The sequence below is a fragment of the Gymnoscopelus microlampas genome, assembly GCF_963454915.1.
Source record: "Gymnoscopelus microlampas genome assembly, chromosome: 6".
NCBI classification, from domain to species: Eukaryota; Metazoa; Chordata; class Actinopteri; order Myctophiformes; family Myctophidae; genus Gymnoscopelus; species Gymnoscopelus microlampas.
The window spans coordinates 24,727,489-24,746,992 of NC_139943.1; the positions used below are offsets into that span (position 1 = coordinate 24,727,489).

At 41.4% G+C, this 19,504-nt stretch overlaps 1 protein-coding gene across 1 annotated transcript in view; it reads left to right on the top strand.

Annotated features, from left to right (window-relative positions):
* Nucleotides 1-18,778, top strand: part of LOC311047226 (polypeptide N-acetylgalactosaminyltransferase 18-like) — a gene marked incomplete at its 3' end in the record, with an annotated part of 141,736 nt that extends 122,958 nt beyond the window's left edge. The window contains exons 10-11 of the mRNA XM_084059873.1: nt 7,264-7,428; nt 18,632-18,778. Coding sequence (XP_083915999.1) covers nt 7,264-7,428; nt 18,632-18,778 — 312 coding nt within the window. The remainder of the gene's footprint in view (nt 1-7,263; nt 7,429-18,631) is intronic.
* Nucleotides 18,779-19,504: the final 726 nt, after the last annotated feature.

Sequence of the window (19,504 nt, forward strand, 5' to 3'; positions counted from 1 at the left end):
AAACAAGGCATCCAGGTAACACTCAATGGTGCCAACTGCTGGTTCCCTCCACCAATTCTCTCTAATTATTAGTGACTGCCACTCACTTTCATGTCAGTGCTGGTTGGAGGGTGGCTACAGATAGGATGGCAAGCGTGGCCTTTAGCCCAGCCGTCTAGAGCAGACTACATATTGTTGATATTGGGCAGAAACCTTGCATCTCCATATTTCTATTTTTTTCATAAATGAATAGCCTATTTTATATTTCGTCCTATGACTGTGTCGCACAAAAGTAGCAAAAATAGCCGTATGTTTATTACATATAATGACATGCCCATTGACATTTAACCAAGGAAAAGTATTAAAAGTACAAGAGCTTGCGACTAAATAATATCTACATTGGATCCATTAGAACACAGGTTCTTTCTTCAAAAGTTAACGTTTCGGACATACAGTATGGGCTTACCGCCCGACAGTGATAGTGTATTTATAAATATGTACAGCATGTATGTCTGTCTGTATGTGTGTACTGTATGTATGTACAGCTCTAAATGGCGAGGATACACCAACGAAGATTAATTATTTGTCAAATCCGTAATTGTGATATTTCAGTGAATCTCCAATTACATTAAATAAGAATCATTTGATGAAAAGCCACTATAATTCTGTTTGTAGACATGCCATGTGGTATCTGTTTTGAGGTTAGCACACAGAGTTAAGGAATGTTATGTACTGTATGTGTGTACTGTATGTCTATGCATAGCTCATGCTGTTACATAAATGGCGTCACAAAACAGAAGGGCCTTTGGCTATGAAAGCCTGACATGTCTGGTGAGTAAGTCATTAAGTAAGTAGCCTTGGGAACCAAGGGTTCCTGAGACAGGCCACCCATAGGTCAGGAGCCTATCTCCTGTTTCTGCAGCGTGAGGCAGCTACCCCCTGGACATCACTCTAGTATGTCGTGCCTCCAATCCAACCCTTGATGCTGAGTGCCAAGCAGGGAGCCATTGGGTACCATTTAGTCTTTGGTATGACTCGACTGGGCATTGAACCCCGACCTCCCAATCTCAGGGTGGACAATCTAACTCCAAGGCCACTGAACCAGGTAAATGTCTGGTGAAGTAAAAGTGACACATTAGAAGAGTGTGAAATATGGGTTGCCAACCGTCCCGTATTAGCCGGGACGCCCCGTATTTGAGCCAAAAGGGGCGTGTCCCGTACGGGACTTTGTTTGTCCCGGACTCCGGTGTAAAGGGAAAAATAAAAAATATATTTCTGTTTGCGCACACTGCAGTGTGTCTGGCTGTGTGTTTGTGTGCTGTATGCGAAGGGCGCTAGGACCGCTCAGTTGACAGGGCAGGCACAGTGCTCGCACGCGTGCGTGTGTGTGTGTGTGTGTGTGAGATTTTCTCCGGTGGGCGCGGCATCATTGTTTGTGTGGCATGTCAGCCTGTTCCCAACCCAGCCTGTTCCCAACCCTCAGCCTGTTCCCAATGCCTCGCGTGCGAGGGATTTTTTGTGTCCCGTTTCGATTTTTTGTGTCCCGTTTCTCCAGTTCTGGATGTTGGCAACCCTAGTTGTTGTTAAAAATCTATGCATGTGTAAAGAAAAACTATTCCAGCAAAACTCCTAGTTACACCAACATTGTTCTTGTGAAGTACTTTTGTTGTTATTGGTGAAGTATTTATAAAGATCGCTGAATGATGTGAATGATATGATAAGGCCACATGGGGAGTACTAGCCGGTCACCACTATGCATACAAGCAGCCAACATGTTTAGTGGGGCGTCACCACTTAACACCGCATTGTGATTTGGGTGGCTTCATTCAGAAACTGCATACATACGTACTAATCGAAATTACAATATAGTAACAAAAATATATATAGTAGCCAATCCACACATTTAGTCATTTTGATGCCTGGTTGAAGGAGATGAGACCTTTTACACAGGAGTGTGTGTGTGTGTGTGTGTGTGTGTGTGTGTGTGTGTGTGTGCGTGTGCGTGTGCGTGTGCGTGCGTGCGTGCGTGCGTGCGTGCGTGCGTGCGTGCGTGCGTGCGTGAGCGCAATATATACAGTATATATATATATATACTGTATATATGCATTCCTTAACTCTGTGTGCTAACCTCAAAACAGATACAGTACCACATGGCATGGCTTTGTTGGTGTATCCTCGACATTTACAGCTGTACATACATACAGTACACACATACTGTACAGACATCCATGCTTTACATATTTATAAATACGCTATCACTGTCCGGCGGAAAGCCCATACTGTATGTCCGAAACGTTTACTTTTCAAGAAAGAACCTGTGTTCTAATGGATCCAATGTAGTCTCTGTAAAGAGAATCAGCATCAGCTTTATTGTCACATCACAGGTTTACAGGTAGAAAGAAATGGATGAAAATATTTCTTGTTTTTTGCACAGGCTCCATCATTTGCAGTTTTCAGAAAAGGAGAGGAAGAATAGAGGTAGAAGGAAAAGCAAGGACACAAAACAGGATAGAAACAGTAACAGGTCAAGTAATCATATATCCTAATATGAGTAGAGTGAAGACATACAGTATCTATCTTTTATATACAATTTGAATCCTGCGCCATGTCGGTTGTCTGTAACGTTGTATGTAGCCAGTGTGACGTCATATGACATCACGGTCGTGACATCACGATGAGACACGCCAGTGTGACGTAATCTCACGACAGCATGACATCACGTCCTACCTATAAATAGGTAGGATGCACCAGTTCGACGGCTTCCATCCTCAACACAACCCACGCCGACGACCCTTTACACAAATAAACTGCTAACTTCATCTCCTGCGATTTCAACTATCTTTTCACATTGTACACCACTGCACACTCCCCACAGGTCTGCCATACCAGGTCTGAGTAATCACAAAGTGGGTTTTGGTCATTGGAGAGGTGATGCACGTCACCTCTTTCTGAAGTGGGTACTTTCAAAGCCTGCCGTGGATTTAGGAGAGCACAAAACTCTCTCTCACACTGTGAGGTGCCTGTAAGGTGGCACTGCAAAGTGAACGACGCGTCACGCTAGACGTACGCGGCCCGAACTTCTAGTAGTATACATATGGAATATATAGTAGCAGGTATGTACTTGAGGCTAAAAATAGCAGCGTGGCAATTTTGCATAACTTAACTTAACAATGATCTGGCTGACTGGCTCAAATCAAAATGTCTGTTAAAAATCACATCAAATTTCTGAAAAGGTGAGTGCCAGTTAGAGCAATAACCACGTGGTCCTTCTGAGTTGCGAGGACCCAGGTTCAAATCCGAAATTGTCTCACGTGTCTTCCCTCTTTCTTTGCCATCGATTTCTTCTCTCTATACACTCTCCTATCTAATAAAGTAATAGCTGTAGAAAAACGCTGAAAAGCAGGCTTTTACAAATGTGTACATCTGTCAAGAGAGATTGCTATCTCTCTGACATGGCATTGATACTAATCCTTCTATTAGGGGTTTTAAGGAGCCGTGACAGGAAGGGAGATAGCATTAAGCAGCTCTGTTGGGAGCTAAGCCTCAATCTATTGACAGATGTGAGTAAAACAGCTGCTATTAGCACACAGGCACATACACAAAGGATGATGCACATAAACACATGTACTTGTGCACCCTTATAGACACACCCATGCATGCGCGCGCACGCACGCACGCACGCACGCACGCACGCACGCACACACACACACACAAGCACTCCAAAATAACACTCAAATGCACATAAATGGGCACTGTAAAAGCCCTTTACTTTGCTGGTCCATTTGGGTCCAGTTTCACACTCTCAGGTTTAAATATACACTGAGGATTGTGTGAGTTCACATTTACTGTATTTCTGCTACTGTCTCTGAGACTGTTTTTAACCCATTAAAACTGGGAAAGCATCTGTGTCATTTGATTTTAGATTTTTGCGTTGGCTATTCAAAAATAGCAGATCTACAAGCTCAACGCGCGTCACTTCGTGCCGCGCTGCGAGCTTGTACATCTGCTATTTTTTTACATGTTTGAAAAATCTTGAAAGTGTTTGAACTACTGATTTAGAAGGCATTTGTGGAATCGGCCTCGGGCCTAAATCGGTTAAACAACAGCAGCTTAGAGGCTGTCTGGCTGCTCGACACTGTGATAATGGCTTTCTATCTAAAAATGTCCTGCTGCACAGAGATGGTCACATTGTCATCCATTACTTCCTATGAGCTCACACTCTCTTCTCCACATGCACAGACACTCACAACCACAAAGTAGTTTGTGGGGCTATTTCGGTTAGAGGAAATGGAGAAACAGCATGTACCCACACATTAGCAGAAATGTACATGCACACATGCATGTACACACCTACAAGAATTGTTCTCACCAAGGGACCATAAGCCCCTAAGATTAGCATTTTATGCATACACACACGCACGCGCGCGCACGCACGCACACACGCACTCACACACACACACACACACACACACACTCTACTAGTCTTTACAGTATGTGTAGCATTATTCTGTCCTCGGTACTACCTTGGATACTGTTGAGGAGGTGACCAAAACCTGAAGACTAAACTGATGAAGACTAAACTGTTGGCCATCATGGACAATATTCCCTCTCCCCCCTACTTGACACTGTGGCAGGGCAGAGAAGCTCCTTAAGCAATAGACCGTTACACCCACGTTGCGAGATGGAGTGCTATTGGAGCTCTTTTCTGCCTGCAGCAATACTGTAGAACTCCTCCTCTGGTTGGCTTGATCAGGCTGATTCGGATGGGGATGTTGAATTCAAGCCATTGGACTTAATGTTTGGTCTGTCGTTTTTAATATTGTAGGTTGACTATACTTTACACACACCTATTTGCCTATTTTAGATTTGGGACACAAACTCAACTTTAAAAAAAAATTATAATGTGTTTTATTGATGTCTTTATGAGAACTGCTGTAACACCTTAAGTTCCCCCCAGTGATGAATAAAGCACCTACATACCTAACTACCTACCTACCTACCTACCTACCTACCTACCTACCTACCTACCTATTCTTTTAGCACTTCTGTTTTTGGATGTTATTTGTAACAAATTTCCATGCTGAATATCTTATAGACTCCAGATGAACTGCCAATGTGGCTGACTCTTAGTTTATAACAGGGGTAGGCAACCTTAGGGACGGTGCCAACATTGGCACAGGGGAGGGTGATCACTGGCACACTGACATAAGTGAGAGAGAGGATTTTTATTTTAGAATATGTAGTAAATTAAATCCCCTCACAACTGTAATGCAAATTATATCCTGCACATAATTCTACATTCATTCGAAGTTTCGAACTCTATCTGGGGTGGGAGTCTGGGAGTTAGTTTGGGTAATTGTTGCTCTCAATCATTATATCCTGATTACATCCTCAAGAAAATAGTTCAAAAGAAGAAAAAATAAAGATTGTTATGCATAATGGACAATCAAAACCTGTTGGAAATATATTTTGGTGTGGTGTCATAATTAAACTTAGTGTTGATTTGGCATACTGACTTATCAAGAAAATAAAAACATGGCACTTCATGTCAAAAAGGTTGCCGACCCCTGGTTTATAATATACTTATTCAGCCCCAATTATAAAATGATCAGGAATTCAAAAGGAGTAAAAATATGGACAACTTAATTTTAGAACTGTCAGTGGCAGTTAAAGGACAATTTTGGACTAAGTTTTTCTTACCTTTTCTATGATGTTATGATATCTTAGGATGAATGGTACAGTAGAAAAATGTCATAACTCCATCCCGGGTCCGCCACAGCTTAAGATAGGCCTTGCGCTAGATCGCATATTTTAATTGCCTTTTTTTCCTTTTTTTTGTGATATCTGACGTTCATAGTGACAGAACACTATGCAACCAAAAAAAAAAAAAAAACTTAAGTCTCGCTAGACAAGATTTCAATCTCGAGATTTCAATCTCGTCTAGCGAGACCTCTGTTTTCTGTTTTTTTTTTTTTTTTTTTTTGACAGTGTTCTGTCACTATTCTCACAAAAAAAAAGCAATTAAAATATGTGATCTAACGCAAGGCCTATCCGCGCTTTAAGCTGTGGCGAACCCAGGATGGAGTTATGAAAATGTTCTACTGTACCATTCATTCTAAGATATCATAACATCATAGAAAAGGTAAGAAAAACTTAGTCCAAAACTCTTCCTTAGGCAGTTAAGGCAGGTAAGCTACTTTCTCTTCCAGAATGGACTTTTGTAGTTATTGTGATGAGCTGTAGTACAATTTTCACACCTCGTCTCAAGACTAAATTATCATTGTGCAAGAATATAATTTATCTGGAAATATACCCTACATACTTTTATCACCCATATCGCTTTGTTATTTGGAATATGAAATGTGGTTTAACATTATAAATGAGCATGGCAAAGATTCTATAAATGAGACTTTGGCTGACATTCTGAAGATTAAGTGGAGCCAGCAAATTGAAAATGGAAAGAAAATCTCTTGAATAAGTGAGAAATTTACATTAAAAACAGTTTGCAGTCAGGTTGCCGACTTATAGCTGTAGCAGCACTTCCACAGGCAGAGAAAGGGAAGTCCAAGTATTAAAATGTCTTCATCTTGTAATTTGCCACGGTTCGTTTTTCCTAAACCATCTCTCCATCTTCCTTCATCTCTTGCTCGGCATCATCCACTTCCCTTCCTCTTCCCTCCTGGTTTTCTTTTTAATCTTCAGATGCAGATTCCAGTCCCTATTTATTTCATTCGAGAGATAAAGCCTAGAATGCAGAATTATGGCAAATTCTGCAGCTGAGGCATAAAACGATATGCTCTCAAAATAAGAGAAAATTAGAACTCGGTCACAAAATAACTTACAATGTAATTAAAAAGAGGGTGAAACGCTCAACAAAAATAAGCAAATGAGAGCAAACTGAAATAATATCTACATTAAAGGGTGAGTTGTACTCATTTGTGTGTTGGTGTTGCGCACCAAAAATAGCCGATTTACAAGCAAACAGCACGTCACAGTGCAACGTGTTGTGAGCTTGCAGATCACACTAAAGGCTAAAAGCCTAAATTGTAGGTTGGCTGTTTTTGTTTCAGGACGCCGGTTTCATGCAACTAATAATACTTAGTACTTTTTAGGCACCAGTTTAGTACCACTTACACACCACTCTACCCATTGTAGTGGAAACCGTCGCTGTGGTGGGCGGTGTGGGGTGGGGCTAGGTAAGTCCTATGCATATGGAAAGGCGCCTTTATTTAGTGTAGCAGGGCTTTCATACTGTTACTCACTCTGTGTTGTTTCTCTGTGCAGAATGTCTACTTCACCAGCTCCCAGCAGCTCCATCTGGGAGTGCTGAGTCCAACCATTGATGATGATGACAATAAGTGTCTGGTGGATGTAAACAGCCGACCCAGGCTGCTGGAGTGCAGCTATGCGGCTAACAAGCACATGAAACTCACCTGGACTTTCACTCAGGTAATGCATACAGGAAATGCACCTATGAATATCACTCACATACAGTAGATAAATTGCACAGGTAAAGTATTAGCGCTAAACATTAGAGCTGTGGTTCTCAAACTTTTTAATTTCAAGGACCCCCATAACTCTGAGAGGGTACAAATGCCCCATTCCATTTGTACACTCTCAGAGTTACAGATCTATAAGGGTCCTTTTGGAACCCCTTCAAAGAGCCCTGAATTACTTCCAAAGAGTTGGACCTGTTCCCAAATGGAGCGATGGCTTAGTTACCCGAACCTGATATGCATAAATGTTTTTATTTTTACACAGAGTCCCGGGCCGAAAGGGACCCGGGTCCTAATGGAACCTAACCGGTCTATAGGCCCAATCCAACTAGACCTGACATAAAGAGAGATTCTAGGGAAAGCATGCAACAAGCTGTAACCTTGCTAATACAGATGTAATTCCAAAATATGTTATTTTGTTTCAATTCATATTTTGTTTGTAGAAATAATTACATAATTACATTTTCTGCAAAGCTTCATAAAATAATGTTCATTGATTTGATTAGGCAAAAATGTAAAACAGTTACATTTAAAATACTTTGTCTTAAAGGTCTGTTCAAAAAGGTCCTTGCGGTCTTGTTTCCATTGAGGTCCTTGGTATTCAATTCATAGTCATATATAGTGGCACCAACCGTTCAAATATCATCACAAAAAAAACAGGAAAAAAAGAATATCACTATTATGTACAAACAGAAACAAAAGCAACAAATATATTATAATAATACAGTATGTACAAACAATGGGGGGGGGGAATGAGGGTCAAAGCAATAATTACACTATATGTACAGCAATGGGGGAGTGGGAGTGAAGGCAGAAAGAAAAGGGGGGGGGGTGTTTATCTAACGGGAAAAATGTTTTTTTGCCTCCTGAAAGGTGAATTTTCAGGACTGATTTAAAGTAGCCCAGCGAACTGCATTAGACTTAGCGTTAGACTATTCCAAACCTGGGTGGCAGTGCTGTAGAAGGAGAATTTGCCCATGTTTGTTTTATGGGTGGTTGGTACCAGATTGTTGTTAGCACTCCCTTTAATTTTGTGACTGTGGGTGTCGCTAACTTTTTGGAGGTATTTAGTTAGATATGCAAGTATTGGAGGCATTTCGGGCAAATTAGCATTTACAATTTTGAAGACGAATGCCATTTTTGTTGTTTAATCCTGTCTTCTACCCTGGCAAAATGAGTGGGAGAAAGGTGGGTCATTGGCCCTTGTCCGAGAAGTAGTCCAATCAGTTTGTTTTGGGAGGTTTGAAGCTTTGTCTTCAGTGACATTGAGGTGTTGGTGTACCATGAGGTGCAAGCATAGTCAAAGAGGGGCTGAATCAGGGCCGCTGAAAGGGTCCTGAGGGCATTCTTGTTGACAAAAGAGGAAACTCTGCCCATAAATCTGGTTCTCTGGTTTACTCTTTTAATCACCTTTGTTGTCATGCTTTCACCTGTCATCTCACCGAAAAAGATTTTCACAATGAAAAAACAGGTTTAAGTTAAATGTGTCAAATTTGTAAACTGAATATGGAATCTACAATTGTTGTATTGCCGTTGTCTCCCTCTCCCAATGGAGAGAGGCAATTGCAGCATTGTCTGAACTACAGCAAAGATGGCAGATCTAGAGCCTACTATGGCAGTATTTGGCAACTTTATTGCCATTGTCAACCAATTGTCCCACCCTGAGCAAACAACTCCCCCTTAACTGTAAGAAACGCCGGGCAGACGCAGGCTCTAGAGTGGGTGGCATCTACCTCGGACGTGTCAGGGTGGTAGGGGGGGACACTGTAATTGTTGATCTCATACGTACATGCAGAAGCACACCCGACAAGCACCAGAGACTCACATAGACCGTTATTCATCGGGGACACAAAAACTTGGGGCACAGCACATGTGATATTAGGGCACAGCACATGTGATCTTAGAGCACAGCGCATGTGATCTTAGAGCACAGCACATGTGATCTTAGAGCACAGCACATGTGATCTTAGAGCACAGCGCATGTGATCTTAGAGCAAAGTGGGGCACACTGTACATGTGTATTGATATCTAGAGTTCCCTTGTGCAATCTCCCACGGGGAAAAAAAGAAGAAAAAAACCTACATCCTTTGAATTATGTACTCTGGAACAGCCTATCCCAGGCTTTATTCTTCCTACACCTGCACCTCCAACTGGTACTGCATACTCTGTATGTGGCAGTAATTTGCCTGGTGCTTTTTGGACTGTTCAAGTGCTAAAGAGCCCTGCTTTCATTTAAATAGATAGCTGAACATCTCCATTTAAATTCTGACTCTAGACGTCACCTCATCTCAAATTGTTAGGGTGTGGATTAGTATTTCACTATACCAAGTTTATTTATGCAATAGGATTTTATAAGTTCCCATCTGCTTTTGCTGGCTAATGAGCATTCAACATGTCCACAGCCTCTGACTTTTAACAACCGTCTGTATTATTTTTACTCTTCAGCTATGACATTTTGCACTAAAGAAGCCAAGATAAGTACTGTAGATGAAGCAGGATAATTAGTATGAATAAGGCAGATTGTACGCCCTTGGCAGCTCTCCTGGATGTGTATTTGTGTGTATGAGTGTGCTTGAGTGCATGTAGCTCTCTCTCTCTCTCTCTCTCTCTCTCTCTCTCTCTCTCTCTCTCTCTCTCTCTCTCTCTATCCTCTTCCATCTGTACCTCAGAGAACAATAGCTCTCTCTCCTGTGACCCCTCAGTCTCCTCTATAGCCTTTGCTGCCACTGGGTACACTCACAATACATCTCTCTAATTAGCTTTGATCAGATTCAGAAAATGCTCTTCCATCTTATTTCAGTGTCCCTGTCAGAAGTTAGAAAACTGAGATATATTATGCATAGCCCTATGGCGCTCCAAAATGAGAAGTCACCTCCCATCCACTTACTTGAGCAGATGACATTTAAAATATGCATAAGGAATTAATAGAAGGAAGTATTGGGGTGAAAAAAAGGATTTACTTAACCGCTTTCAACCTGGTGTAAATAAAATTCAATAAAAAACAGTGTTCCTGTGGTGGGTTGTCCCTTTCAATTAGGTCCACTTTTTTAGTCCGTTGGAGCTGGTTGTGCCGTTTTTGCTGCTGTGTGTGATAAACATTAATGTCACTGCTCTAAAGCTATAGGGCTGAATGTTCTGGACCACAATGGAAAGTGGATGTTAACTGATGCAGTGGTGGAAAAAGTACTCACATTTCTTACTTAAGTATACGGCAATTTGGAAACACTCTGTTACAAGTAAAAGACTGTTAATAAAAATGTACAGTACTTGAGTACATTTACAGAAGTATTGGCATCAAAATATACTTAAAGTATGTCAAAAATGTATTTTAGACATATTTTCAAATAGCCAAAAATGTAAATAGGGCTGAAGTGGTTAATGTATGTTTTGTAATAATAATACAAATCTACAAAGTAACTAATAGGTCACACAATGCGTCACGACACATTGTGAGCATGTAGATCATTTTTGGAGAAGAGGTTTGGTGTAGACGGGGAAAAAAGCTGTCCACTACAGTTGCAAGTTCTCATGTCAGTTTCACTAAGACTAGAGGGTTTAAGTGGTTAACAAAGGACTCATGGACTCTTTCATAGCTCATTGAAACGTTATCATGATGACATCTACTGTATATATAAAAAATGTTATCATGTGTTATTGGTTGCGTTGACTACTGTTACGAACCAAATTGCCTTCTCTCTAGCTGTGTGTCTCTTTTCATTACCTCATTTTAAAATTGTTCAAATGGAGTTTGATGCCACTTTTATGGGATTTTGCAAGTAATATAGTTGTTTGACAACTTTTATTTGGCATTAGTAAATACAAGTAAACATTTACAGAGTGATAACACGTTATAAATTCTATTTGGCATGGATATGAATACCGGTGTGCCTTGAAATCTTGCCCTTTGTTGTGAATTGGGCACTAAAGGTATAGTGGCTAATAAAATAATAGGGCTTAAACTATAGGGGCTAATACAACTATAGGAGTTAATAAAACAGGTTCACATCAGACATGGCCCTGTACAAACGCATTTGAAAATCAGACCACAGTGATGGGCGCGGCTCAAGATGTTTGTACTACATACTGTATTTGTCTTTTACTTTCAAAGGGAGGGACTGTACTAAATAGTGCAGTGTGGGCATGCACTCCCACCTGTGCGCGTGCATGTGCTCAAGTGTGTGTGTGTGTGTGTGTGTGTGTGTGTGTGTGTGTGTGTGTGTGTGTGTGTGTGTGTGTGTGTGTGTGTGTGTGTGTGTGTGTGTGTGTGTGTGTGTGTGTGTGTGTGTGTGTGTGTGTGTGAGATGTTTGATGTCTGGAAACAGCAATATTACTGGGGAGACGCTAAACACTCCAGCTTGAGGATCTGACACACAGCTGTTTGAAGACACAGATCCAGTGTGGATTGGCAGGCATGGGAGAACAAAGGATCAAATAAAAATAGAAACCAACCAGTGCTGGAACCTGGAAGAAGTACTCCGACTTTTTACTTAAAGAGCAAGACCACTTTGGTAGAGGTTTGGGCTGTGTAGTTAACTTCCCATGATGTAACTCCAAAGGTGGACAAGAAATCAAAAATAATTGCTCCATTGATTAGAAATTGATCATTCGAAATATGCTCCTCATTGACTTACATCGTACAGTGAAACAGCTCTCAAAGTCACTCTTGTAGCACGTAAACGAACGCAAACAAAGCTGATCAGACAATATAGAACAACACCAAACCCAGTACTGTTCATTTTTTTTATAAAAATGTCAACTTCCTGTTGATTTTACTATTTGAAGATCCGGATCCGTGGATCCAGTCTGGGTTTTCTTTTTAATAGAAAAAGCACAATTAACATAATGTGTTAATATATGTTTCATAATAATAATCTAATAATAATCTAATCTACCTTAAGTAAAGTTTTCAAGTAACTGTAGTGGAGTAAAAAGTGAAATATTTGTCTCTGAGATGTAGTAGAGTAGAAGTACAGTATGAATAAAAGGGAAAGGCTCAAGTAAAGTAAATATACCTTGTTAAGTGCCGTACTTGAGTAAATGTACTTAGTAACATCCCACCACTGAGAACATCAGAGAGGAAGGTGTCAGAAAAGAAGAAAGAGTTGCAGATTATGAAAGAGAGCGAGTACTTCATGTGAAGTGGGAAGTCGGTATTTATGAATTATTGACGATTAGATCTTTTACAATATTGAACCGAGCATGACCACCCTGAGGGAATAGCAGCCCATATAGGGAGAGTGAAAGACAGAAGTATGGAGGAAGAGAATGGAAAGGGGGAAAGAGTAGGTGTGCAACAGTTAAATGGAAACTGTTGCCTCTCAAACATCTATTGTGTGCAGGCAGCATTTTTCTTTTCTTACATTGCTTCTTTCTTTGTTGGTCTGTATTTATGTGTAGCTTTATGGACATCACGTCTCATACAGTAGGCCAATAAAAAGAGTTCATCTACTGTAACAATTGTGGGGCACAGCACCACAGACTACAGTCATTATAGTCCCTGCAGCTCGCTACACTACTGCAAATCCAAAGCACATTACCAACACCACTTGCAGTATTTGTTAATAGGCCAGCCTCCTCAAGCAGTTAGTTAGCAGTGTCATTATAGAGTTGTGGGGGGGGGGGGAGAGATGCAAGACTGAGAAAATGGCATCAATGCAGCTTTGAAAATGTGTGGTTATGTGGATGTGACTGCATCAACGACATGCACTGCACTGCTGCTGCATTGTCACTGTTGCTCGACCCCTGACAGGAATTATTTAACCACATGAACCCTAGCATCTCTATTCTGAGCATATCATAGTAGGCAATAGGATGCAACATTCGGAAAGAAATAGAATATTCAGTTTACAACTGGTCAAGCTGTGACTCGTTATAAACTTATAGATTGACTATTTTTACTATTTGTATTGCAATGAAATATATAGGGTTTTAGCACGCTGGGGGAGGCCTAGCCTGAGTATCTAAACCGAACTACTTGAATTTGGCGGAAGTACCGCCCAAGGAAGTTACGTTGAGACTTTACAGAACTGTGTACATTCACTGCACGTGAAACGAAAAATACATTTCCCCGGGGAAGTACATACAACGGAAGTCCCGCCCTATTGACATGCTCTGCATTAGGTCATAGCAGGCCTTTTCTTCTCCAAGACTAGGAAAGGCCGGTAACAAGGCAAGGGTTTAAGGTGTGAAGAACTCCCTCACTATCAATGCAAAATAGCTGCAGCACAGTGGTGCTTCTACAAAGGTTATCAATGTTACACCCTTATTTATGAAGCATCAGAGCTGATTTAAGCTCACTGGCGAGGTCTTTTTGACAGTGTAATTTTTCATGCTTGTTATGGGCCAACTTGTTTTATTCTAAGATAGCATATTCCAGCTCTTAGCCTCCTAGCCTCATAAACCTTAAGTTTACCCATCACGCTGCCTGGTGGACTTTTACTCAGTTCCCACTGAGCCATAGTCGTCTATTAGACTTCCGTCTAAAACGGGGTTATAATTGGTCTACTGGTGAAAGTTTTTTAGCGGTCTAGGCTTAGCCTAGACGTTGATTAGCTGTTTTTTAAGCGTCTATTTATAGACGTCTATATTATATAAATAGACGCTTAAAAAACAGCTAATCAACGTCTAGGCTAAGCCTAGACCGCTAAAAAACTTTCACCAGTAGACCAATTATAACCCCGTTTTAGCCTACCCCTTAGACGTATTTTAGACGTCTAATAGCCCGAAAAATGCTCAGTGGGTTGTATTGAAGGGCAATATACAAATTGCGCAGATAACTTTTTATATAAACTGTGCATTAAACTGTGCATTTGTTTGTTTGAAGAACACATTCTTAAAATGTCCACACCAATACCTTAGGTAAGGTAAGTGATATTTTTTGGTGAAAACTTTTTTTTAAAGGTTAAAGCTTTATTCAGTAATCATTGCAAGAGCGTGTTTGTTCCGTAACATGGGTCTCTTTAGCTCTTTGATAAACTGTAAATACATTTACAGGTGGGTTGCTAATTTCAACCAATCAGGAGAGAGTATCCATTTATCAGCTTAGTGTTCCATGCAGTTCCAATGTTGTCCTCTCATTTCTTCGAGTCATCACTTCAAATTCGTTGTTATCCTGTATCCTATATGAGTTCTCTCACCTGATTGGATAAAATTGGTATCCCAACCTGAAAATGTATTTTCTGTTAACTAAAGAGCTGGAGAAACGGGGAGACCCCTCTTAAAACCTCTATAAGATTAGACTCAGAATATACAGCTATTTAACACTTATTTTAACACATTGAGTGCTAGGTACTATGCATCCGCTTCATCCGTTTTTTACCGCGTTTTGACAATCTTTGGAGAGCCGCAGAAGCCACGACGTGCACGTGGATGTAAACAAAAAGTGTCCGGTGGGTGGGGGAGGGTCTCGTCTATCCACGGCGGCAGTGGCTCAGGGGTAGAGTGGCCGGGTAGTGTGAGCTGGAAAACCGCAAGGTTCCCAGTTCGATCCCGGGCTGGGGCGCTCCCCTAGAGTTAGTGTCGAAGTGTCCTTGAGCAAGACGCTGAACCCCTAATTGCTCCCGATGAGCAGGTTGGTGCCTTGCATGGTTTCCTCCGCCATCGGTGTATGAATGTGTGTGTGAATGGGTTAATGGCACTATCAATGTAAAGCGCTTCGGATAGAAGCGCTATATAAATGCACCATTTACCATTTACCACAATCGGCCATTTTGTTGCTATCGCCAGTTGAAAATGACTCATTTTCACCACACAAAAAAAAAAAGAATCCGACCTAGAAGTGTTTTTCTACAAATCCTAATTTTTGGGGATGACGTCACATCCGTCCATTCCTTCTATCGGCGTCGAGGGATCATTCCTACATTGCTTTAGAGCGCCCTCTTGTGGAATAAAAAGAAAAAAAAAATGAATTGACGTAGATCTACGTTTATGGCACTCAACGGTTAGATCTGAAAGGACGTAGATCTACGTCCTTGGCACTCAGTGTTTAACAAACAAACCAAAAAATCACTTACTGCACCTTTAATACACAATGCTTGATATTTTTTAGCACTTGTCCGATAACCCTTACACAGGGTTTTTATTTAACACATTATTTGAGGTGAATGGCTGCATTACTGAGCATCTGATAGACTGGCTGACTTGCTGGCCAACTTGACTGCCTGGTGGCTTGCTGCCTAACTGGCTAACCGACTGATTAACTGATGTTCCCGCCTTAATAGCAGGAGATCAATAGTGTGATCTAACACTGCGCTCTGCAGAATGACAGGCAGACACACTGCTGCAGTGAGGACAAGGTGTTGGAGCCATTCCAGGTGTGTGTGTGTGTGTGTGTGTGTGTGTGTGTGTGTGTGTGTGTGTGTGTGTGTGTGTGTGTGTGTGTGTGTGTGTGTGCGTGTGCGTGCGCGTGCGTGGGTGAGCGTGCGCGGCCCAAGTCAGCTTCTGTACTCTCAGTCTGAGCTGTACTCTTTGGAGGGCAAGGGGTAAAGTACAAACTTTTAAGTATAATATTTGCTGGAAGTCAGTCAGGAGGTTGTACACACAGAGAAACCCAATTGATTCTTCATGAGCAGAGAATACAGGAAAGATCATTGTGATCGATGGATATGTATTCAGCCCATACTGTGTACAGCAGCAGCCGCCAATGATCACCTTGACAGATGACATTCTGTGACGTGTTGTTGCAAACTAACTTACCGATCATTGCAATATGTATGCTTACATCAACTGGCTGTCCCTGACTGACCGTAGGCTGTTTAATTGTCTTCATTTAAAAGTAATCACTTCAGCTCCCTTTTTCACTTTGGTTCGTAACGCCACTATTACATCAATACCATCTTACAGCTTACGATCAAAGGACAATACTTCAGTGGCTACCCAGAACCCACACTGAATTTGGGAAAAGGGCCTTTATTTTCTCTGCTCCCTCGGCCTAGAATGAACTCTGCAACTGCAGGCTTTCATTACCTTATTTGATTTGAAAGAGCGAGTTATAGGCATGAATGCTAAAGAATGAGATTGGAGAATGTCGATGTTATACTAAATAGTGTTATAATTTATTTATTTTCATTAACATGACCTTCTCTCCCCAGTAACCACCCTATATATCCTCTAATTTCACCCCTAATTCCAATCATTTCACTTTCATGGTACTGTATATTCTTGTATTTTTGTGTCTTGTATGTTTGTCTTATAATTTGGTCATTTTTGCTAACAAAAGAGATCTGGTCTCAAATGAATACCTTAAAAAGAACATCAATATTTGTTTCAATTTGCACTCAGTTTGTACATCCATAATTATGGAAATAACTTATGTTGCCTTCTCTGATTGTGTGGCAGTTCAATGATGGTGTTTTTTCATCAAAATCAGCAGCACTTTTGTCTAATTCTGATAAAAGAGACTCTTCTTCGTGCTTAAGTGACCATGGCATTGTGCATGGGTTTTTGGAACATATTATATCAGTTCAAGAACAAGTCAAGATCTTGGCAAGCTCCAATATGCCATGGCAGCTGTGCAGATACACAAACAAAGGCTGTGCAAATCAATATCTTTTGAAAGCATTGTAAGCCTCAAGGAGAACTCCCAAGCTGTTCAATGTCCCACTTACTGTATCTGCGTGTTTTTATGGCATGGTGAGCTGCAAGAGGCTAGCCGTCTATGAGAGGGTCTGTGTGTTTGTCTGGTGCTAATCTCACACACTGCTGGACCGATCAGCACCAAACTTATACACACTGCTAGTAGGACACAGACATACCTCCACTATTGTTTTTACCACATACTGTATGTTTTAAACGTATAATGGCTATATAAACGCTAAAACCTTGCCCAACTTAGACGTACAGTACATCATAGATATTTATAGATGACTGATGTTACAGGTTGGTCACACAAAGTCCGAAATCTTCAATAGTTACTTAATTGAGCTTCTAAATACTCAACAGAAGCGATATCTTCAATAGTTGCTCCATCATCCGAAATAATCTCCCCTTCCGACAGTGCACAGTGAAACAGGTCTCAAAGTCACTCTTTTAGCACACAATCAATGGCAAACAAAGCTGATTCTGCCAATGTATGAAATTGCAAAACCAGACATACAGTAGCAATTTGTACGTACTATCGTCATTTGTTACACAAGTAATAACAAACGTGATGAGTCGGATTCTCTTAACTCTCTCAGTGCCACGCCCCGAGATATCCCGAGTTTTTCCCGAGTACCCTCGCTACCAGAGAAATCCCGAGTTTTTACTTTTTACTGTGGTCGTGCTATTCTGTTTATTTTTCATGATCACTTTCACTTTCTGATTCCTTCAGACTCACTGGGTCCCGGTTTCATGACGCAGATTCCGTTTCCGGTTCTAATTTTTTTCCCGCGGTCATTTTCGGCCAGAATAGGGAAAGTCCCGGTTTTTCACACGGTATACAAAACAAACAGAGAGCTCCACTTCTATTCTCTTTGGTCTGGGTGACGATCAGTCACCGTAGTCGTGTATAACATCGTATTTTAGCCCGGTCACAGATTGACGAAAACGTCACTTCCCTTTTATGACCGGATGTGACTTAGGCCTGTTTGGGAGGGGGCGAGCGAGTCAGCGAGGTAATCTATGTGTCGATTTGCTGCTCTCTACTGGTAGAACTGTCGTAGGTGTTTAAAACTGCAGAAGAGAAGCTATTTGAAAATTAAATTACAAAATAGCAACAAAACAAAAAAACGAAAATTGCTGGCACTGGGGGAGTACTTTATGAAAATACTCTGGCACTGAGAGAGTTAATACTAATTATAAAAATGCTCTTTAGAAACACTGGCACACTGGCCTCCTTTGTCTTACATCTTTCTACGTCTCTTACTGGGCTTGATAATGATGTAAAATCATTATCAAGCCCAGTAGTAGCCCAGTAGTAGTGAATTTCTGGTCATATATATGGGTAATAAATATAAATATGGGTAGATAACATGCATTGCACACATGCACACACACGCACGCCAGCACGCACGTTGGTACGTACGTACTGTACGTACCTACATACACATAATACACAGAGCCAGTGCAATCTTATTCATAAATGTATGTTTTTGTTTCTCTCTCTCTCTCTCTCTCTCTCTCTCTCTCTCTCTCTCTCTCTCTCTCTCTCTCTCTCTCTCTCTCTTTCTCTCTCTCAGGGAGGCTCCATCCAGAACAGTGAGTCTCAGAATTGTCTGGAGCTGGTGAAGACCGGCCAGTCAGAGTTTAGCTTCCATTTAGCCATTCAGGACTGCTCTGGTCAGAAATGGACCATCACCAACATACTGACTGTCCTGCCACAGTGATTGCACTGTGGTCAGCTGAAGCACAGCATATTCTGTTTGTTCGTTTGTCTGTCGAAGTGAGTTCAAATGAGGAAGCACGCTGCTGGTCTGACTGAAAAGAAAATCCCATCTGGGTCAAAGACCGACGATGACAAGCATGCTGCAGGACTTGCGAGGCAGACGCCGCCACACAGCATTCATATTGAATATTGACAATGACTAGAGATGAGTATTAGGAAAAGAACAATGGCTAATAGGGATTTGATTGCTCTAGTGGGAAATGGGGCCATTGCCATCTACATGCTGACAGCTAGTGTTAACTAGGTGTCCGTAACTGACAAACGAGAATTTATGCGAGATTATATCTTTAATGGGGAACCACACGGGGAAGGAGTCTGCCTCCATCAGAAATGGACCATCAGTAACCTAACAACCCTTTTATCACATTGACCTGAGAGGATAGGCTCACGGAAAGGGAAATTACTCACATCAGAGTTCTTAATGCTTTTACACCAGGGGTCTAAATATGAGAAATACAGCATTCTGTCACAACGTCATGTAAACCACTGGTTCTCAACGTCGGGTCCGGGGACCACCAGGGGCTCCAAATGGACCCTTTTACGGGTCTGTAACTCTGAGAGGGTACAAATGGAACCAGATGGATGCTTACGGGTCCATTTTGTTCCATTTGCACACTCTCTGGCCCTATTTTGCGTGTCTTAAGTACCAGGCCTTATGCCTTAACTT